The following is a 24,155-nucleotide window of genomic DNA, read 5'->3' on the forward strand; positions in this document are numbered from 1 at the left end:
TATGGGATCAATTTAGAAAAGCCTTTCTCCCTGTCTATGGGCCTCAGGGAACACCTCTGCCCAGCTTTTAGGTGACTAAAGCATGGTAAAATGAAGCTTATCTTGACAATTTATCTATAATCTAAAATCTACCTTCCTGCATAGGCCTAAGATCTGCATTGGTCAGAGTGCAGAGGGAGCATATCCAGAGCACAAGAAGAATCATGCAGAGTCATGTGCTCCCCAGTTACTGAGACAGTAGGTATGTGTTAGGTGATGTGATTAAAGGCTAACCACAGAGAACACAAAGACTCAGCAAGGATCAGAGAAACAATGACAGGTAGAGGAACCCTAGTAACCTGATCAGTGAAAATGGAGCACACCACATTGACTACTCCTCCGACTATCAAAGGACAGCACTTGCCCCTGGTGTGAAACCCACAAAGAGCGATGAATGAAAAACTCTCACAGGAATGCCAGAAGAGGGGTACAGTACTTCTTACGGGATGCAGAGGGAAGAAAAGTCTGGGACTGTAAAAAAATGTATCCTGCGATGCTTAGGTGAAAGGACCAAAGGTGTGGACAGGGAAGGGTCAAGGTGAATTGACAGTACCATCAGAGACAAAAACTGTTGGTCAGTACACTCACATGGCTGAACCCTGTTCTTGAACACCACAGTCTATCCTATATTCCCATTAAATATTATTTCTATCTTCTGTTGGATTTGTAAACACCTGTGAACTTCAAGACAGACAAGTCAACTAGCAAAATAAGAGGTCTGAGTACCTGCAACCTGCGGGGTTTGCAGATCCAGGTACCAGCAACTGGATAGACTCAAGACCTCAGACCAGTGACCAGAGAGACCATAATATGCATGTATTTATCCCACTGGATTTGAGTCCTGATCAGCTAAAGAGAATTGGGTGGTTACAGAATCACAGAATCACAGAATTTTCTACGTTGGAAGAGACCTCAAGATCATCAAGTCCAACCTCTGACCTAACACTAACAGTCCCCACTAAACCATATCCCTAAGCTCTACATCCAAACGTCTTTTAAAGACCTCCAGGGATGGTGACTCCACCACTTCCCTGGGCAGCCCGTTCCAGTTTCTAACAACCCTTTCAGTAAAGAAGTTCTTCCTAACATCCAACCTAAAACTCCCCTGGTGCAACTTAAGCCCATTCCCCCTCATCCTGTCACCAGGCACGTGGGAGAACAGACCAACCCCCACCTCGCTACCATTCATGTTTGTATGATTGTTATAAATGTTTGTGTGCCAGTAAAGACACTGCTCTTTGTCTATCTTTGTGGCCAGCTGTGTATTTTGTGTGTGTGTGTGTGCACCCCGAAAGTCAGAAGGACTGTGAGGTCCTGCTTTCACAGTCTGTATTCATACTGAAACAAGTATGTGAGTATGTGTACTCTAAGGACCTGGGGACAGGGAACCACAGTGGCCTCATACCTATCAAGCTAGAAAAGAAGAAATCCCTCTGGGTTCCCAGGGCGCCTGGACTCAGCCATTTTCTGACACTGAACTGCATTGCTACTGCTCTGAAGTCTTTTCTGTCATTGACAATTGACGGTTGACAATTTTCACTGAAACTGCAGGGACATGTGCTTTGAATCATTTCCTATAAAAAAGAACTCATTTGCATTTGATCCCAGAAGTGTCCCATTGGTCCCACACATGCATACTGATCATTGGAAAGCTCTGCCTTTTAAATGTATGTGGGGATCTTCATCTGCCACAAACTTGAAATGGAGAACTTCAGATTAGGATAAAATTCACATACGCTTTTACCTCATTATCATATTGTATGATAAGGTCACTGAGCTCAGAAACTTAAAGTGTACAGAATGAGACAATATGAGATTTGCAGTTCTGATTCTGTTCGAGGGAAAACCATCTTTAACCAAGAACAGTTGTGAGAATACGTGCTAATACCATACTAAGGGTGTGCCTTGACTCTCTTGACATTACTTCCCTTCGTACATTCAGGGCCAGTTTTTATAAGTTAAATGCATACAAATCCCTTTGGTGCACAGCTGCCAAGCTGCTGTGTGTACATGCGATGATCCAGTCTTCATGTATACACAGACAATCTGCTTGCATATATTACATGCATGCAAGTACATCCATGCAGCAGTGGAGGACCAATTTAGAACAAAAGTCAGACTTACAGAGGACTCCTCAAAAAAAAAAAAAAAAAAAAAAGGGCAAAGAAAAAACTCCATCTAGTTGACAGCATAACCTCCATTTCTCCAACATGCTGCAGAGCAATTGACATAGTCCTCTGCATCTAGCATGGCTACAGGCTACTGCCCTCCTACAAGCTTCAAACTGTTGTTATTTTACTTCCCTCATATGATTCTCATTATAATCAGGCTGAGTGCTGAGTTAAAAAGTAAGTGTATGAATCATATCATCAGCTCAGTTGTCTGGAATCTGGCTTCGCCATGCGTTTCCTCATTGCTACACACATCACCAGTGTAAAACATGTTGTAGCTGCATCAAATTTCCTTTTGCTCTTTTTTAACCCTACAATGGCCTGTGAGTAGATACTTTTTTATTGCTCTCCAGCTTCCTACTGGCTGATCATCTGTGTCTTCACTGCCTTGTAGCAGTCACAAAGAGTTGCAAATATTTGACTTGAGGTTATTGACCATGGAAGATCTCTTTATCCAGCTCCTGGGACAAGACCTCAGGACTGAGAGTCTTTGTCCTGCTCAGTAAGAGAAACAGAGGATTCTCGATGTCTAATTTAAGCCATACACTGTGCACCAACAGATCTCCACCTTCCCACAGCACCGTATTTTTGCCACTGCCATCCCCCATGGCACTGTCTCCCAGCTGAAGCAGAAGAGGGCTGGTTCCACCAGCTTGAACCCCACCACAGGAAAGATGCATACATGCGAGTAACTCAGGGCACTAACCCTGAGTCATGCTTTTGCTGTTTTATTAGAGAGGTAAACACAGGACAAAAAAAACCTCCCAGCTATTAAGACTTACTTTAATCTGATGCCCTCCTTCTTTCAGCTGTTTATTTGTCTACTGTACAGATCACAGAAGTCCAGTGCATTGCACATTCTCCTACTATCTAAACACCGCACCTTTGATATCTTCTACCAACCATCACTCTAAGCACTATTGTACTAGCCTTTCCCATGTCTCTAATCTGTCTAAATCCATCTACCAGACTCCAATACCTGAAAATTACTCTTCTACCTTTTTTTTTTTTTTTTTTTTTTTTTTTTAAATGAGCATTTTTGGACTGATTTTCTTCAGCGGACTTCATTTTTCCAGTTACATAATGCAAAATACATCTTGCATTTTTTCCCTTTGAAGCCAGCAGTATTCCCAAGACACAGGACTAGAGCAGTTTTTATAATTTTGGAGTGGGAAGTACAGAGATGGATTCTCCTTAGTTTGTTTTTAATCTTATAAAAATCTGTAAGCATATTTTCAGAGCAATGCTCCCCCTTCCCTGTTACTACCTTGTACTAAGCACCAGTACTCAATTTTTACAGTAGCAACTATTCTGAAAACTGGCATATTTGACTTTCTGCATTATGTAAACACCACTAGTCCTAGCTTGAAGTTACGAGATATTTTATGAATATTTTGTGATGACAATGGCAAAAAAATGCTTCCTATGTGTTTATCAAATAAGTAATTTAAAAATCACAGGTTCAGTATGATATTAGAACTTAGCAATGCCACTGAAGACTTTCACTTCTACTTTAAGAGGATTCTGCCAAAAAGATTAATTACTCGGGGACAGAAAAAAACTTTAAAAGCTGGCAGGAAAAATGGACAGTCTCATGTACTTTCATTATCCGCTGTCAACCGACAGGAGGCCTAGACAGAATCCAGCATGGGTTGCTTTTGATCACCATCTAGTGCAGAAAGTAAGGAACTGCACAAATTTAGGGAGAGTCTGATTCCAAGGTAAGCAGCAGCGGGATTAACAGTTCTTTTCATCATTTTTAGAAGATCTCAGATAGGCTTAGTGAGTTTGAGAAAGCAGGAATTTCCAGGCATCTGGAGCTGCCTGATGAAAGCCAGATATTGCATAATGACACTGTTTTCTACACGATGGTGCTGTGACCGTGATGGTCAAGAGATATAAAGGCAAGATCTGCACAGTGGAGTAGTATCTTTATTCAAGCCAAACTACTTAGTGAGAAAAAACAACACAGTTTCAGGCCAGGGACCATATCAAGTCTCCGTGTCCAAATGTTATGTCATGGTTGTATGTTTTTTTTTTCAAGACTGTCAGAAATATTATTTGCAAAATTTTTCACTTACAAAAACAGACTGTGTGTATTGTTATGAATAAAACCCCCATTGTGAGTAATTGTGGGCTCAACACTGACTGAGTCATGCAAAGGGGACACTACCTCAAGACTGGTAAATCGTTAAGGCAACTGGACAGTGAGGAAAACCTGGACAATTTTTCCAACAGCACCAGCCAAGCAAGGTCAGATCTAGACTAGTAGTCTTGGCTTTCAGAAAGCATGCTGTGATTCAACATACAGGAACTTGGTACCTTCACTGAGGAACTTTAAAGGCAAAATCAAAACAAAACAAAAAAGCAAGCTCTTTGTTGAAACAAGGTCACACCTTCAGAATTAAATAACAATAATGTAATATTTTACAAAGATTAGCAGGAGGTATCTCAGGATGTTGCAGAAGACACTCTTGCAAGAAGTCTTTGCCTACAGAACAGCCTTCTTTTTTCAAAGGAAAAGTACTGCTCTTCCCCACCCTAAAAGGCAGGCATGCTCCTCATCGTCCTTGTGAGGTCAGGTTAAGGAGCAGGCAAAGACACTTTGACACCATGACTTCCCTGCAGCCACCAGACACTGCTACATGATATCTGTCCATGCTAAAATCCATACAGATGGAGTCTCAAGTTCAGAGCATCAGCTGAACTGTCACTCAGCACTCAGTTGCTGTTAAAGCTGTACACATTGTGGGATTCAGACCTCACATAGCACAATCCAAATGCCTGGGAAGCAGAGAACTGTAAAATCTTTACAAACACAGTTTCATGTTTTTATTAGACACTGACCTCTCAGAGATAATTATTCAAAATATCTACTTTCTAAGTCTAAACCTTGTAAGCAATAAGTATTTTTAAACAGGGGATTAAAAGAAAGAAAAAGAAAGAAAAAGGGCAGGAAAGAAAGGAGGGAGGGAGAATGAGAGAAGGAGAGAAAGAAGAAAAAGCTCGTGCTGCCTGGAACGCAGGAGATAATTCATGCTTGCTGTAGTTTACTCTAACAGTCCGTGCTTTCAAAACAGAGCTGGCAGTACCACTGTGGAAATTATCTTGATTTAAGAACTGGAAGATCTTTCCTCCTCTCCTCAAATATAATTGTTTTTTCTTTCCTGAGCGCACCAAACAGACATTAGCAGTGTGTGCACTAATTAGCAGTTCAAACATATTACTGTTGTTCTGGTGCCCCCCGATGGTCACCTTGGTTTACTGCTAGCTATGGCTTAAAACTAGCTATTGGAAGTGTTCCAGACGCAATCACCAAATGCATGTGTAGCTCCCCACTCAGCTGGGTCAGAAAGCTTGAGCTCTGAGCACAGGCACAGCTACCTGCAATATGTATTTTCAGTGTATGGGTTCCAGAGTAGGGTGCGCAGTGTAGGTCCTACAGCTAGGTCCTAACCACCAACCCCAAAACAATTCCTGCAGACTGCTTTGGCAGCTTGGGCAACAAATCCTCCTGGTCAACACAACTACTTTGTAGCTACCGTTGATTGTGAAAACGAACCCAATTCATGAGGATAGACACTACTTACTGAGTCTCTGTAGAAAACTGCACGTCATTAAATGAACCCTGGCATCATTCAAGTGTCTAAGATATGCAATACCCAGTGCTGACCGTGCCTTCCCTTGGTTCCCCACATCCCCACATCCCACTGTCACTCACGCTGACCCAGCACAACCAGACTGTCCCCAGTCAAGGCCCACAAGCAAGTTTTACACAGCATTGCATCCTGTCCCAACTCACCAGCAATGGTGTGGAGTGCACCCAGTATGTTACATCTTCATTTTCAACCACGCTGGGGCACAGAGTTACTGTCACTGGTCTAAAAATCAGCCTCTGTGAACTGATCACAACCTGACGCAGTGCAGGCAAAAGTAAAGGATGCTTCCAATCAAAAAGGGGCTTTCAAAAGTCTTAACTTCCAGAGAATTTCAGGTAGAAAATAGATGAAAGCTTACAGCTCTTTTAAAAGAGATTAGAAGGCCAAAAGTTGCAATCTTTCAATCAAGAAAGAAGACAGCTTTATCTAAAAGTCCTTCCTGGTTCATTGGCAAAGCAAAGACAGCAAAGCAATATTTAACAAGTTGAAAAGGGGAAACGGATCAGATAGCAATCAATACAAATGTGACATGGAGAAAATTTATCAGAAGAAAAAGGAACCTTTGATTGACGGGATTAAGAAAAGAAGAAACATTTTAAGTAGGTAAGTATGTATGTTAGGGATGAGTGAAGCCCAAGCTATGGTTAATCGTTAAAACTGTAGACAAGGCAGAAGTGTTCAATAAGCTTTTCATTTCTGCAGGGAGGGAGCAGGATGAAGGATTCCCACAAAGCTGATGAACTTTCCAAGCCATTAGCAGCTATTGGGATGTTAAACAACTATGAGGGCAAATTTTCAGATCCACAGGCCTGGATGGCTTGTACCCAAGAAATGAAAAAAGTTGACTGAATCTTTGCCTACATTTTGGGATACTAAGGAAATTGCAGAATACCAGCAGGATTAGAAATGGCAAAGAGGTGGACAAGGTATAACAAAGGAAACACTCATCTGTAATTTAATTTATAATGAACTAAAGGGTATGAATATATAGTTATTTTAAAATTGACATGAACAAATTTTAAACTCAGTCTTTTATGTTTAGTTACATATATATCTTTGCCGAACACCATTTTTTGGGTCAGCCTGCCTTCACTATTTTGCTGATATTACAAGTTTTCTCAATGAGTTACTCACACAAACACTAATAAGAAAGCCTTACAAAAGCCATTTAGATGAAAAATAGCAGGAAAAAAATCACACAGAAACAGCACCCAGCAAAAAAAAAAAAAAAAAAAAAAAAAAGACTATATAACAGTAATAAAGTAAAACTAAGCAAGGTCTGAATAACTAGTGGATCTCCACATGCATCAAATAGAGCATTAATCAAATGCAGTTGCTAGTGCGAGGATCCGTAGAGATCAGGATTAGTCTTGATGCTAATCCGTATTGTTAATTTTCTGGAAGTCAATAAATGACAGCTGATACCATTTGTGAGTGAGGGACTCGTAAATGAAGAAAACAGAGGCAGACAGGCCTGGTGTGCTCAAACCCACTTTAACAGTGGCTTTTTAATGCAGCCAAAAGGTAAGCTATGCATTATGGAAAAAAAAAAATAGGCTCAGCTAAGAACAGATGACTGTCTTAAAGATAATGACTCTGAAAACTGTAGTAGTCAACAACAAAAAAAAAATATCAAAATGTATATGGACTTCCAGGTCACCTATCAGAAACCAAGAATCCTTCCTGGCAAGAAACTGAGAACTGAGTTCTCAGCAATTATTTTAATTCTATGTCACACCCCAAATCAGCTCTTAAAAGTTCCAAAAGACAAACAATAAATTTTTGTAATTAGGTCATATATCTGGACGCTTTAAAATGGTTAGGGCTGATCCCCAGATCCCAGGACCACTCATTACTCTCCCTGACCCAATGGGGGGAAAAAAAATAAAAAAAAGTCTACACAAACTCTTTTGTTCCTGAAATAGTCACGTATACAAAAACACACATGCAAAAAAGGTTTCATTTCAGTATTCATCATTACAATCTATATATTTTACAAAGCCTCATCAGCTTGAGCTCCCGAAGAAAATCAGAAGAAAGAAGTTAGTATGATCTGTAATTGCTATGAACAAGTACATAAGTATTACGGAGGCAGCTTTTCCTCCACATGCTGTATAAGAGACTCAGGTACTGGCAACAATACGGAGTTCAGATGTTTATTTTATTTTATTTTATTTTATTTTTAATGATAATGAAAAACTGGAAGGATGTTGATGACATCCACAGAAGTGATTCAACGGCCAATGAAGGCTTAAACATGTGAATCTATTTAGCTTATAAATAAAAGAGTGAGTGGTGACTTGATGACAGTTTGTGAATATGTGAGGATGGAAAAATAGACTAGGGAAGGCTACTTTAGTTTGTAAAGATATTTTCTCATCCCTTCCCAATCTCCTTTTATACAGAAAGGCTAATTGACCATTGAAAGGAGATGCCAAGGAAAATGGCAGTTTTGCCATTCCTTGATATTTTCTAGTCAATAATAGATGCCCTCCTGGATGAGGTACTTGTAGAAAGTCAAGGGGCTTCCCCGAGAGAAGTCCCCAAAACACAGAGGAAGCCAAGTAGTTGCTTCTATCCTTCCATTATTTTTGACAGTAGACTTCAGTTTCATGGCTAGGTGCAAATCACCTGTAGCTTTTCATTTAGTTTCATAATCCACGTGCAGCAATATAAATTAAATAAGGGCTAATACATTCCTGTCCAGCACAAGCAATTCAGTTGAAGTGTACTTTCAAGGGAAAAAGGTAAAGCCAGCTGATGCCTTCCTACAGATCTCTGGACATACCTTGTCCAGACACGAGTGTCTCTCAGCATAGAAAGAGATGTCCATTCAGAGGGCAAGAACACAAACACTGTAGTGGCAAAGAACTGATGCTGCAGAAGGTTCAGGAAAGGGAAGAGAGACAGGAATGGCAGGGAAAGCACAACAACTTCATTGCTCTTCCTTGGCAAAGAACATGCTTTCCTCTGCAGTACCCGTACTTCTGTTCTGGAGCCCCTCCAAAAATGCATCATCAGGACTAAGAGGGACAAAGCAAGAACATTTCCATGCACTACTGCTCTTCCACAAAATCTACATAAACTGCCCAGCACACGCAGAAGTGTAAAGCCATAAATGTTTCTCCTGTACCCCAAAACAACCACTAGACAATCCTTTTGATCAGACATTTGTAACCCTGGTATGTCTGTCATTCTTTTCCAAAAATGCTGCATATGCCCTAGTGCCCCTTTTCAGCTCCACGTGGCACAGGAGCTCCCCACTTATACCTGATACAACAAATACAATAAAATATTTCTCCAAATAGGTTAAGACCGTGTTGAAATTGCTGCTCAGGCTTCAGACTACAGCAGAAGTCCACCTTTAATTCTGAAGTTAAATAAAGGCTTTTACTGTTAAGCAGCTGCTGTTTTCTGGCTGACTAGGCAAAAAGGTATCTTATCTAGTTTTCCATCAAAAACATATCAGGTCATGCTGCAGGTGTCCATTAACTATGGATGGAATTCAGATTATATTTTCTTTCTGTCCAATTCCTATAAAGTGATCAGAAAAATCACTGTACTATTAATCTTGTAATCACTATTATTGCAGTATAGCCAATTCATTGCTGTTATTTATTAAACATGCCAAAAACAACAGAATGCTAGAAAACACTTTGTTCATTCAGATACCACAGCAGGTACCAGCTGGCAGGGCAGAATGGCAACAATGCCACTAGAAAGATTTGTAACTAGAGGAAACTTTATTGTGTAGCGTAGGAAGGGTTTGTCTAAAAAACTGTGACCAACAGACCACACTGGCAGTCATTATTCATTCATGAGATTGTCATTAGCCCGCCTGCAACTTCTGATATTCAAGGACCTTCATAAAATATTGAAAGCATTCGGAGAATCTCCTGTTACCAAGCCCTTGCAGAGGGAGAGGCTGTACTGACAAGGTGCAAACCAAGAGCTGGTGGCTTCCATAGAACACGGCAGTTTGCTGAGTGCAAAACTAAGAAATGCATTGGCACTGAAACAATTGCCAAAAATAGTTTTTGCTTAGCTGCCTTCTTTGCTTTCACTCTCAGTGAGATTCTCAGTGAGAGGGACAGGCATTACTTTTATCCTACATAAATCCTTCAGTGCCGGAATAGCAAGTATTAGCAAGAATAAGGAATATATATAATGATCATGTACCAAGCCAGAGGCTCTGCTGGACAATCATTTCATCAATCCCTTGTGTACCCTGAAATGTTCGCTGGAAGTGTTCACCTAAAAATCATCTCTTTTTCCCTTATTTGCATTCAACAGTCATCAGTCCCATTGAGTTCAAAGTCCCACCGTATATCAGAAAAGGCAGAACCTTGGATCCTCTGAGCAGCTCTCCAAAAGCCTCACAGGGCTGGGGAAGCACAGAGCAGACAGCTGCAGGAAGGGCAGCTCTAGGAGCAGCAAAACTGCATAAGGTGAAATAACAGCACCTTGGGGAGCAGTGGCGCCTACAGCAGGATGGGACTGCCCTGGGCTGCACTGCTGTGTCACTGCCTCTAAGGGCCCTAGGGCTCAGGACAAACCAGCACACCCTGCACCAGCCCAGATCTGCTACAGTCCTATGGTACAGTCCTGGTACTGGAGCACTGTGAATGCTACTCAAGAAAGGCCCAAGGGCCTCAGTTTGGCCAGGCTTTTTATGGTTACATTCCTAGTTTTTATGTCAGTAGGATGCTGTGAAATTCAACCTTCCTTCCACATAGGAATGAAATTTACCCCCTATGTAAACCACAGAGTCTATAAAAACCCTTCTGTAACTGCTGCTTTCCTGAGACAAACCTATGCGTGCTCCCCCTACCCACACAGTACCACCTGCGCAGCCCCAGGGTTGCAATTTATTGCGTTCACATCACCAAGGGACCAGTTAGGATGCTTCGGAGAGCCCCCTGCAAGTAGTAAATTCAGCACTGGTGTGAAGATTGGCTTCACAGACCCAGAGCCCATGTTCAGTGCCCTTGTGGGACCATTCTGCAGACACCTAGCACAGAAAGGAGATAGCTGCACTGCACGTGTACTGAAGACTCAGAAATGCCAATACCTCTGAATGACTGTTTTTGTCATTTCACAGAAACAAAAAAAACAAACAAAAAAAAAAAAAAGAAGAAGAATGGGAAGACAAGGGAGTTCATTGTTCCCCAAAATGCCATGTAAAATCATTTAAGTGCATTAAAATATGATTACCATTTGTTATAGAAAGAAAAAATGATGGGGAGAGGGGACAGTCCTCTTCAGGTAAAAACTGAACACAGAATGAAGCTTCTAGTGACCTCAGGACTCCAGTACTTAGACATTCCTGGGATGCTTCAATTACTGAGTTCCTCTGTGATGTATATTGGGTTTCATTTTGATCCACAGGCTATTAAATGTGATCTATGACACTTTTAGAAAAGCTGTAGTTTGGAGTTCAGCCTGTAACTCAAACTTTTTTTTTCTTCCATCATCGGTTATTAATGTGCATATGGCACTGAGAGAGCATAATGAAGTGGTGCACAGATATGTAGGAACACAGTGCTGCTTTATAAGAACATAGTCAATAGGGTTAACCAGAACTAAATTAACTGTGTTAAATGTCTTCAAGTTCAGCTTTCTTATTAAAAGCAGTTCTCTTCACAGTCAAGCACAAAAGGCCATTTAAAATATTAGTCAATATGTTCTAATTCCAAAAGGAAGCAAAGGAAAGGAAGAGTAATTAGTCTTATCAAGCAGAGGAAAATACGTGTTTTTTGGGCAAACAAGTAGCACAGTCCGGAATGTGGATGCACTAGCGGAAGCCAACAAAATACATCAAGCGTAGAGCAGTTTGCCACGGCTATAAGCAGATCTCTGAATGGAAAATATTTGACTGTAAATAGGCTGAAAAGTCATACTGCATTTTTCTCAAAGAATAAACCATAGATTTAAAGGTTACTATGTCTCAGAAAGTTTATATTTGCAAGGGATTAAGACGTATTTGCTTTTGTGTTGGGTTTTTGTTGTTGTTGTTTGTTTGTTTGTACAAAGGTAGCCAGCAAAGACTATTAAAATACCAAAAATGTTGACTGTGTTTAACAGAAATTGGAACATGCAGACAACAGATTTATTTAACCTCAAAAGGCTAGAGACATTGGCTGACAAGAGCCTCATGAAGAGAGAGCTGGGACTGTTTAGCCAAAAGAAGAGAAGGCTCGGGGGGACCTTACGAGGTATATAAATACCTGAAGGAAGGGTGCAGAGAGGATGGAACCAGGCTCTTTTCAGTGGTGCCCAGTGCCAGAACGAGAGGTAATGGGCACAAACTGCAACACAAGAGGTTCTTTCTGAACATCACAAAACACTTCATCTCATTTACTGTGAAGGTGATAGCACTAGCACAGGTTGCCCAGAGAGGTTGTGGAGTCTCCCTCCTTGGAGATCTCCAAAATCTTCTGGGCAACTGGCTCTAGGTGTCCCTACTTGAGCAGTGGGGTTGGACCAAATGGCCTCTAGAAGTTCCTTCCTACTTTGACTATTCTATGATTGTATGATTACATTAACAAGTTTTTCTAAAAATAAACTTAATTCAATACTATGCCTTATTTTATCATTCCCCTTTTCAAGAATAGTTTTAGATGATCCCAATATGTAAATATATACACAATCATAAACATATATATGCATGAGCGTGCACACACATCCATATTCAAAATGTGCATGTGAATGATTCTGAAAAGTCTCATAGTATTGCATTACAAAATATGTAATTTTTCATTTCTATAGCAGTAATGAACAAAAATGCAATATTGTTCTGTGTGGCAGCATGACTCAAAATAAAGAGTGTTTATTTTTATTATGCTATTCTGAAATGACAGGAGATACAAATAAGGATGACATGTTGGAGTGCTCTTAGTGCAAAGAAATGCACAGATGCTAGAAATTCTTACACCCAAACCTTTTTTCCCCTTATTTATCTGTACCATACTCATAATTCATCATTAATTTACCTGCCTTTCAAATATGTAACAAGGCTTAACTAGCGGGAGAGATTTAGTCTAAATTCCCTTTGGCTTCCTATCCTCTTAACATTGTTTAAGATTTGCTTTTAAAAAACATTACAAGGTTGAATTAGTTTTCAGATTAGCTGTTCTGCATACGAGCTTAAGGACCAGCTAGCTGTAACAGAGAATATTAAATTATTCTTTGTTCTTATGTTCACAGGAATGGTCATTATTTTTCTTTTCGACCTTGGTCATTCATGATTAGATACACCATCCCAATACTTCGGTTTTACCTTAGTGTAATCATGATGACCATTATCTCCAAATTAGAAGCACTTAGATATCTTAGATTTTTTCAATTCTTCACAAATGTGGAAAGAACAACTTTCTGAGGTATTTCACCACCTGCCTACGTATAAAAAAAAAAAGTAAAAAAAATTGGAAGAAATTAAGTTTAGTTTGCCAATCCTGTCCATTCTGTAATCAGCGCGACTTCTAACAAAGGCTGCAAGATTTCCACTACTCCATGTGGTATCTATTTGAAAGTGATATAAATTAAATATTACTTTATTAAATACTACTGTTACACACAGAAATAGCAAGAAGAGTCTACACTGTGCTTTAGCACCATTCTACCCGTTGAATCTGGCAATCAACTGAAGCAGAGAATGCAGTCCCAGTGAATCCCCTTGCCCTTTGCTTCTGTGATCTCAGTTTGAAAAATGAGACTCTTTAGATGTTTTCTATATGTAAACAGAAAGATGTATTGTATGCAAAGCTTTTAACAATGCAAGTGTTTGAAATCTACTTGTTTGTTTTCTGTATCTGAACTGAAAGCTAGAAGACCCCTAGGTTTTAGTAAGACAGCGTGCAAAATTAGCACCGTGGACAAGCTGAACTTGTGCTTCCTCTGTAAGAAGGGAGTACTTCTACACAAAACACATCCCACTATAGGTGGAGTGATTTGCTTTGGTCCTGAAAGAACAGTCCTGATAGCTAACTACTCCTAGTGAGATAGTTTTAAACCTGAAGTTGGCACCATACTTACACGGCTATACTGCTCCTAGTGTCTGAGTTAGCTACACAGCCTTACATACTGTGATGAAAATACATCCTGCATTGATCTCCTTGAAAGATTTGGTCCTTTGCTTTGAATCTGTCAGTCTCACGATTTTATTTCCTCACAATATTTTTCTCCACTTTGTCTATCCCCCCCGTCCCCACTTCATTTCATGTCATTATGTGTATTATCACACAGAGAAATGATCAGGCCCTCCATTATCCTTTAAAGAATTTCAAGCAAGAAAACGACTAGTGTGAAATCTACTTCACCTCTGGAGATCTGAGCAGTCTTGCTCTGCAGGTGGCTTGGGGAAGAGGAAATCCTTGTTCAGCCTGAATGCAACAGATGGAGCTGCAGACTCCTTCCCCACAGCTTCGATCACTTTTGTAGGCTGAGCACTAAGGATCAATAGACTTCAGTCCCCAGTGGGCCTTGAACATGCACAGCTCAACGTTAAGTCTCTGACAAAAGTTGCCCTGCACTTTCTTCTGGTAAACAGTACAGCGGCAAAGCCATTTGGGTTTCTTTTCTTTGTTCTGAGAATTGAGGGGTAGTTTTAGAAGCTGTGTAACAGTCTTCTTACAGTAGAAATGCTTTGTTGCCAGATATGTTATTGTTGCTGGATAGAATGTAAATATCATCAGTTCCAGCTATAACCTGATATTACAAGTCTAGGAAGGGACTGAGGGGATAGAAAAGAAATAGCCAACTATCCAAAGGACAGAAATTGGATGGCTGAAATGAATTGGATGGTAATTTTCAACTCTTTTACTGATATTGATTCTTGCCTATTTATCTCAATGAAAACAGTTTATCTGACCTTAAAAAAAAAAAAAAAAAAAAAAAAAAAAGTAAAGATTTCTGCAGGAGCAAGACTGCTTTTAACTTTTTAACTAGAGCCAAACTGGTACTACCCACTCCTGAAAAAACAGTCAGGAAGAGGGGCAAGGCAGAAAGCTATAACAGAAATCTCTACAAATGCCATTATCACGAATTACTAAAATACCACTTAGGATTACTGTAGGAAGCACAGGCTGGAAGCAGTTCACATCTTTGCCTTGTCTTATTACCTCTACTGTAGGATACAATGCAAATATATCTTCTTTCTATTTCCCATACACACATTTGATATACCAGCCAACACCATGAAGAGCAAGTTAGAGAGCTGGTCAACAGTCTCCCAAACCATTGCATGGAGGCTGAAAGTTAAGCAGGTGTACAATTCCATCAAAGTAATATATATACTGGAGTGCTGAGAGCATCCAGGTCTAACATGCGATGGGCTCTGCTAATGTTAAAAGCACTGATACCTAATTCTACTGATAAGAGACTTTAGCAGTGAATCTGGCCCCTTAGTCTAGTGCTACTACTTCAGTACTCAAGCATGAATAAATATAGCGTAGAGCAAAGCCATAAACTCCAGGTATGTGCAGATTGCCAGTCAGAAAACAAAGTATTATATTTTGAATAAATTATTTTTAAAGGCATATTATTTTTATGTTCTTGCAATTCATATGTACAGATGAAACACTTAAAACAAAGTCATGCTAAATCTCTTTTTTAATTAACAGCTGCAAATACCTTTGTACTGCTGAGTTATATAAAACTGCAGAAAATACATACTAAAAGGGAAGTGTGCAAATCCCTCACTAACAAGGTACTAATACAGTGCTATAATTTGCCTGTACTATTACAGTCCATTGTATTGTTTCTCATTTATCAGAGCCTAAATATTTCTGCTTAACAATAACAATAGTTTATATGCAGCTAAACTACAAAGATTTTATTCATCTACTACTGTATATTATGTACAATTAGTTGCAAAATAAGAGATGTTGTTACTTTAACAAGTGACTTTTTATTATTGATTTTCTGAGCACCATTCTCTCCTGAGAAACAGTCATACTACAACATAAGTCCCGCTTATTACTGTAGTACTCATTTTGTGGTTTCAGGGCTTACTGCACCTCTCTTCCTGAGGTCCTTGCCTCCAGCCCTGCCTCAGCTGGGCCTCCTGCTCTCACCTCTCCAAGAATGCTGCTGTCCTGCCTCCCCTGAACATAAAATAGAGAATTCAGCTGGGCCTGTTGAATTAGGAAATTTTGCAGCTCTTCTCTTCAAGAGCTGGTGAAATGGAGGCCTAAAACAGCATACCACATACTCACGACTTAGTATTCCATTCTTCTTATTTGTGTCTATGAACTAAGGCATCCATTCTGGGATCCCAGCATTTCCTCTCTCAAATAATGAATTTCCTCTCTCAAATAATGAGGAGAGACAACTCTTTCCAAAGGGTGGATTTGACTTTAGGTTGCTTAAGTCATGATCTGGGACTTCCCCTTCTCTGTGTTGAAGTTGGAGGAAAGTTGTGTCACCTCCTTGTTGAGTATCTGCCTCAGGTCATAGAGGATGAAGCTGGAATTTTTGACTATGAGAATTTCCCTTACAAACCAAGATTCCTCAGACATCCTCTCTGGAAGATCCCCATCTGGTTCTTTGAAATGATCATCCATTCATCTGGAGGGTATTTCTTTTTAGACCTTTAAACCTGCCAAAGCAATCTCTTCTACTCGTAGAGTCTTTTTTCTTGAAGTCCACAACAGATTTGTAGGTGGCTTTGAGAGAAGGCAAAAAAGTCATGGTACCATATGTTTGGGGGGCGGGGGGGGGGGGGGGGGGGGGGGGGGCGGAAATCTTGACCCATTCTTTTTCTCTCTATTCTTGTCCAAACGCATTACTATATGATTACGTTAGTTCAGTGCAACAAGAAAACACAAGGGATCAGAAACAATTAGATCAGCATACAGTATTCACAAATGACTGATGAACATCTCCAGAGCTGTCAGTCACAATGATTTAGCCAATTTAATTCCCATATACTTCTGTGTAAATTTTACCATTGATTTCCCTGTCATTTGAAGTGGCTCTCCAATGAAACTTGTGTCAAAGAGAGCTAGAAGCTAGAGTCAGTAAGTATACTTGTTACCATAAAAATTACTCACATGAGAATAATTCATAGCAACAGGTTTCAAATACTACACTTTTATCACACACATTAAAATATTTAAGTACTTTGTTGTTCAAATGTAAGAATAACTCAAAGTATTGTATGCAAGAATGCCAGGCATTTGACTGACAACATCTTGCATACAAATCTTAAGTGGATATATAGCTGCAGTGACATTTTAGCAATTTTTCTTGTGCATCAAGCTGGGCCCTCTGCATTTAATGCCATGGTTATAATCTATGCCATTTTTCTCTAGTTGTTATAATATATAGAGAGCAAACTTTATTAATGCAATTTGTTGAAGGTCTTGTTTTCCCTTCCCATTCAAAACTATTACCATAGTCAATAGATATTTAGAATATATAGAGAATATTGAATCGGGTCCTTGATTAGTGTTTGATTTATACCACAAAGACCACAAGATTCAGAGGTTGCCAAGGCAACACCACTTCAACCTCCTTATATTACTGCTTTGATATGAAACCTCTCATTATATAAATGTATCAAAACACCAGTCAGCATGACAGGCTATTTTACAAATATACCTTCAGTTACCAGACATCATATTCTTAAGTGGGGGGAAAGGTAGGGATAATGTTACCTTTTACTAAGTGGGAGAGGTGCGGGGCCAAAATGACATTCCAAGCTATAGAGGTTTTATTATGAAATTGTATTCTGAGCCTTCTGACATTACCAATAAGTTTGCATTCTTTGGCCAAAAATCCACAAAAGGGTAAAAAATAAAATAAACACACACACAAAAAAATCCAAGACTGAGATGCTAGAATTTCAAGTAATTGAAATTAACAGTGTACAAAAGCTTTCCTGAACCACTGGAAAACCAATATTCCAGTATATGTTGTTTAGAACTACAGACCAGGTAAAGTTTAGCAAAGTGTAAAAGATGGACCAGGAACCTACTAAAAGTTTTTTAACCCCCATTTTGAGAATTTCAGTACTTTGCAATAGGTACCGCTAGCTTTCTTTACTGAGCAATATTCAACTTGCAGCAGTCTACCTACTTTTATGCTCCTGACTTTTTGGCAAGGCCAGGCTCCAGTAGGTTCAGTAGAAGAGGTCTCTGTTAAATAGAGCTACTTCCACATCTCCTTCTTAATCCTCTAGACCACAATGAGTTTGAGCAGACTACAAGCTGATCCAGAACATATAAGGCATGGCTGGCTGGCTGGGTTAGCAATAGGGTGGCAATAGTTCCAGACTTATCCCTCCAAACTCTTCCTTGTGCCCTAACACATCCCATGCTTCCAGAAAGCCTTTCAGAGACAGTATTACTAATAACCAGCCAGTTCTTCATCACTGGAGACATGCCAGCATGAGCTGAATGAACCTTTGAATTTTTGAAAAGAAGATTGTTACAAGTAGGAATATGCAAAGATATTTGCAATAATGGATAAAATATGAATATTGGAATTGTCTGGGCTGAAAATTTTTACTTCTCTCACTTCCACTTCTGGTTTCTAATTTCCATTTATGCTTATCTCACTGTGACTAAGTGACACGTTCATTGTCCTCAGCAGTAAACAAAGTAAATCTTACCTCGTTTCATAAAGGGGAAAGGAGCAAAAAACACCACTAGGGGGCACATAGAGCACTAACAAAGCAATTCCAAGTCTGGCTCCTTCATCCCATGAATTATGTCGTTCCAGGTCAGTAACTGCCTCGATTTTGCACCGATAGAACAACCACACTTACAAATATGTCTAGTTGAATTGAACAGTAGCTCCCCAATTACCACAGAGTGCCATTCATATGGTTTCTACAAGAAGAAACCCCTCTTCACTTACAAAACAATGACTTTGAAAGCCACTTTGCATTGCAAGGGTTACAACGTGCTACATACTGAGTACTGCAAGGGTATGAACTATCTTGGACCACCCACCTGCATCCACTGCCTTGCTGTACTGTAAAAAAGAACCAGCTTCACTGTACTGCTAACTCCTGCTGTAATTCCAAGCGATGAAAATGCTGTAAGACCAAGGTTGTGCACAGAATTCCCTATTTCACTGGGTAACAGGATAACGTACTATTTGCACTGGTTGTTACTTTCCTAACACCATATTGTTTCTCATTCTCTAAAGTGTTTAGGTGGTGACGACTCACATGATCAGCTCGTGGCTGTTGCAAATCGTCCACGCCACTCTTTCCCATCACCTTTCCATTTTACATGATGGAGACTCTGAAGAGGGCAAATCTAAAGTCCAAGGCCCCTCATTTAAGACAAAGAAAGAAAACACCTACCAAAATAAAAAAATCACCTTCGGATAGACACAGTTTATGTAGGACAGCTAGAAGACCTGACATCAGAATCAGGTATCACACTGTGATCCAGTCATCCAGTCGGCCCTGACATTTCCACATAAAGTGGGCCATGAAATCTGGAGAAGAGCCAGGACAGCAGAAAACCTTCAGGGTTACTTTGCATAGGACTCTGTAAATTCTCCAGAAAGCTGAGGACTCAAGATAAAGGATATTGGCTCATCAACTTTCACCAGCACTAAAGCTCACATAACTAACCTTAGAGGACAGCATGTTATTCTAAAAAATATTGCTGAACAAGCAGCTTAATAAAATAAATCACTTGCTCAATGGAGTTTTAAGACATATGTTTCCTTAATTATTGTCAGATATACAGGTCAACAAAAAGGAAGATGTATTTCTGGATAAACAGAAAAATTGTGATGTTAACATGTTGTGTGGAAAGACAGGTTGCAAACTAAAGCATTTTAAAGCTCATTTTTGTGAAAGTGGGAAGATTCAGGAAGCACTTGCAGTCAGGAAACTGTACACATCCTCATCTGCCTGCTGGTGGCACAATGCAAAAATATCTCCAGGCTGCATCTTTTAATCACTTACACATTGCTAGTAAGGGTGCATTCCTTCATGCCTATGTATCTGTACTGATTAATGTAATAATAATATAATGACTATGGTGCTTGCAACAGCAGTCTTACAGAAGAAATTGACATTAGCTAGAAAAGTCAGCCTTATTTTGTGTGACCCAGTGCTGTCATCTTCTCTGCTCACTGATGCATGTTGTGGCCCAAACCGGACCCTAGCACCCAAAAAGCAAAGCAACCCCAGACCTGTCTATGACAAGTATCAGGGAGGTGAAATAACATCCTCTAGTTCTGTAACAAGCTCAGTTCTGTGATGTCCAACAAATACCTAGCAGTGCCTAAAATCAATGCAACTAGCACTCTTCATTTATTTCCTCTCTTCCCCCTCATCATCCTGAAAGATAAATTTATGTCATTCAGTGTCTTGCTTTGCTAAGGTCTGTTTTTTTTTTGGTTGGTTGGGTTTTGTTCATTTGTTTTATTTTTTTGTTTGTTCTTGTGGGGTAGTTTGGGGAGGGAGAGAGAAATAGGTTATAACTTAGGAATCTGGTTTTCTTAGCGCTTCATCAGAGGCACTAAGAATCAAGAATATGTCACCTTGCCAACAAAAAGAATGTTTGAGATCTGTAGTGGTGCTCAGTTCCTGGGAGAATCTGCACACAAGCTCTCCCTCACAAAACACCTGCTAGGAATCTGTCTGTATCAGTACATACAATAAAGCTAGGCATCTATTCCCCACCCTCTGACTGGATGCACCAGCAAGGAACCAGGAACTCAAAAACCCACTCACCCACACACAATGCATGTGCTCAAAGACATTCATTGTGCCTCACCCATTCCCTCCTCAGTCCTCTCACTTGCATACATAAATCAAAGGTGGTAGGTGCAGCATTATTTCTTCTATGCTTTCCCATTGCACCCTTTTCAAATCCCCAGTCCTCCATGGGTACAAGAGCTATGCATATATACACCTTCCACTTTAACAGGAGGAAGGCAAGCCCCATACAAAAGGATCACAATCCACTCATTTTTTTTTATGAAAATATGGTCAATGCACACAATGGTTATGCATAACTTTGTACTGCAAGGGCTAAATATACTTTCCAAAACAACACAGACAGGTTTAAGTAAGACTTTACCCCAAAAGACAACAGCATCCACTATAAATTGAAAGCAATTCCTGTGAAGGAAAAGCTGCTGGAAGAAAAGCGGCCTCTATAGAAAGTATGCATGTCTTGTCTCTTTATGGTATACACATCTATATTCTAGTTTAAATTTCTAGTAAGACATTCTAGGGAAAAAAATAAATGCAGTATACTGAAGTTGCTACAGGGAGGAGAGAGCAATTAGCTTAATTAATACCAGTGTCTATTGTTTCCTAATTAATTCTTAACAACTGATTCCCAGTTAGTTACTTCAAAATTTCATTGCTACTTTTTTCAAGATGTTTATGAATGGCAGAGTTGCCAAAATGCTCATCAATGAAGTTTTTCCCATTGTATTTCTGTTTTCATTTATATGTTGTTTAACATCAGAAATGTATTCTTAAGCACTTCCTCACCCGCCTTTTCTACAGCAATGCAAGACAAGTTCCAAGGACAATGTTAAGTGTCTGCAATAGGTAATGAATACTCTGTCTAGACAAGAAAGGCAGACAAGACTGTTCATCTTCTCTCAGTTCTGCAATCTGCTAACAGCTTTGATAGTAAGCTGAATACTTGTAAATGTCTGCATCTTTTTGTATTTAGAAAAAAATAATTTGCTTTGTCTAAATAGAGAACAAACTTAAAAATCCTAGTAACATCTATTTGAGGATTAAATCACCAGTCCACTGATGGGTAAGTGTCTGGAAAATCCAGGGACTATTTCACATTCTTATATAGATACATCAGTGAGCTACAGATAACACCATTCATGTGACACTCACCTCGTGTAGCTTCTGCCAAAATTCAGGTCCGTCCTCCATTTTTCTTAAACTTGGTGGAATGTACCAAAAGCAAACATTTGCATACTCCGGCTAAACAAGAGAACAAGTGATTGCTTATGAAATGTAACAAATGAGAGAGGGATACATATTGCAGCTCATCAACAAGTTCTGCTTTATCTGGGGGTCAGGGAGGCAGAAGGAGTTTACACCTTTTTAATCGAGACTTCCTTCTCCAATGCACATTTTGTTTCCCTTTTTGAAACAAGAAATAACATTTAACATTGTCTACTTGTCTCCCTCCTGCCATAAAAAAAGGAAGCCTGCTGTTGTTCTTCCTTTAGCCTTGGTTAATAAAAAAAAATTGGTTTGGAAAAAAAAAAAGTGGAAGAGAGGCATAGAGAGCTAACATGGATTTCAAAACTGAAGGAAGTTTAAAGAGAAAAATACATTTTCTTTTTAATATTCTTTTCAAAATGGAAGTTTCCTGTGATGCATTTTACACAAAACACACAAACTCATTATTTTTGGTACTATTTAACATTTGCACACCTAGTCATTTTTTCTACTGAATGACTACTCTCCTTTTATATCATACAGCCCACTATGTAGCTCTGGAGTTAGTGCTGGCCTTCTCAGATCTCATGTTTTATAAGAATCTCAGGATGCTTTGTATGATACATGCCTGAAAATATCTTGTCCAATATCTAAGCAGGCCTTTTGAGCAAAGACTTCATATCTCTGCCTCCCTCCTGAGCAATTTTGCCTTTAAACTCAGTGGAGAGTTAGCTGCAAGCCTCCTGACAAGAAGAATGGATGTTCATCATGCATTATAAAATAAAGCATTTTGTTTTATGAGGTTTCTATTTTGTACATGATTGAGAAAATGTTCCAGCAGACCAACCCAGGATCTGCCTACATTTCCTGCTAATTTGGAATAAATTATATTTTATTTTTTAACTGTACAGATAGCAACAGCATGATGAATACATGTGTTTTCCAGTCCCACCCAATACTACCCATAACAACGCTCAGTTAATGTTGACCTACCTTGTTTTCAATGCAGTATATTTACCTGGGGTCTAAATTACAACAAGGATTATAAACTAACACACACCTACCCCCCAACACACACACCATCCTCATTAGTATGGCTGAACAAAAGAAAAAGAAGTTAAAAGGCAGCTTGATAGCTGGGTCACACCATCTCTTTGCCCCACTGTGAATGCGGCTGCTCTTACAATTGAGGCAGTTCCTGAATGAGGAGAGCCCACCAGCTGAGACATGCTCTTTCATGAAAGGGCACTGAGAACTGCTCATATCATTTTCCGCCTCACTTCAAAGAATGCATTAAATACAATTTAATCATCAAGGAGAATATCGTTGTCAGCTGGAACAGAACTGCAAACCTGCCACCTGCTGTCATTGAATGAAATAAAGCTCAGTGCTTAAAGTCCCATTTCTTTCCCCAAAGAGCATGCATTGAGTACACACAAACACGGACCCTGAAAAGGCAGCGATTTCCTCATGAATGCAAGCACTAGTTGACTGTTGGAGGGTTTATTTTAAAGCTGTTTAAAATCAGATGGCAGGACTAAGCAGATGGCATATATTATCATATTGCCACTGCCTGTATTGCCTCCTTGATTGTCTCAGTTTCCTTTCACACATCAGATAACTTCTTCCCCCTCTGAAAATACCATTCATCCTAGAAAGAAATAACTATCCCCAGCCACGCTTCACTATTACTTGTCATCTTCTCACAGCTCTCATCCAAGCAGGTAAGCAATTATACCACAGAGGAGTTCAAAATGACACATGCACAAGTGGCATTTCCAGGGTGTGGAGTAATTCTCGTTACAGGACTTTCACTGCATGTATCTGAGGATCATCTTCCAAGCTTCTTGTCCGAAGTCCAAATTCCTTTCATAAAGGACTCACTTAACGAGGCCTAGCTGCCTACCAGCAGTCTTTCTTTAAATTCTCATTACTTGTCCTCCTGTGCTCCTGAAAATTTCTTTTTAACCCTTGTTCAACCTCCTTCTCATAGCCCATACTATCGCACTCCTTCCAATCCTATTCTCAATCCAGGTGTCCTTTTCCTGCAGGAACCAAACAGTAGTCTCTGCTCTCACCAACATCTTTCACAACTAAGGTGAATCTACCCTCTATGCTAAGCTCTACATGATAGAGAAGGGTTATCTTTTTAACAAACTTGCCACTTTAGGAAGCCCATCATATGCTGCTACCCAGCACTCTTCATGTAAAGTTTCCCAGCATGCACTTCCAAATTAGCAGGTTTCAAAGGTAAACAGAAAAGTTTTACAAGTGGTATAAAAGAGTTTTTAAATTTCATATTAATTCCAGCCTAACCTGGAATGCTTATTGGATCAATAAATGTAAACCAAATCTGCATCATTACTTTTGTTGTTCTCCATGTGCTCTCTT

At 39.7% G+C, this 24,155-nt stretch overlaps 1 protein-coding gene across 2 annotated transcripts in view; it reads right to left on the reverse strand.

Annotated features, from left to right (window-relative positions):
• Window positions 1-24,155, reverse strand: part of GADL1 (glutamate decarboxylase like 1) — an 89,979-nt gene that overhangs the window by 15,167 nt on the left and 50,657 nt on the right. The window contains exons 14-17 of one of the 2 annotated variants that reach the window (XM_035318883.1): window positions 21,710-21,800; window positions 21,124-21,129; window positions 19,547-19,566; window positions 18,022-18,044 (exon numbers count right to left, since the gene is read on the reverse strand). In XM_035318883.1, coding sequence (XP_035174774.1) covers window positions 18,039-18,044; window positions 19,547-19,566; window positions 21,124-21,129; window positions 21,710-21,800 — 123 coding nt within the window. In that variant the 3' untranslated portion in view covers window positions 18,022-18,038. Of the gene's footprint in view, window positions 1-18,021; window positions 18,045-19,546; window positions 19,567-21,123; window positions 21,130-21,709; window positions 21,801-24,155 lie in introns of those variants that run through there. The other variant, XM_035318882.1, reaches the window with a different exon arrangement.

The sequence above is a fragment of the Oxyura jamaicensis genome, chromosome 2 (assembly GCF_011077185.1).
Source record: "Oxyura jamaicensis isolate SHBP4307 breed ruddy duck chromosome 2, BPBGC_Ojam_1.0, whole genome shotgun sequence".
In the NCBI taxonomy this organism is placed as follows: domain Eukaryota; kingdom Metazoa; phylum Chordata; class Aves; order Anseriformes; family Anatidae; genus Oxyura; species Oxyura jamaicensis.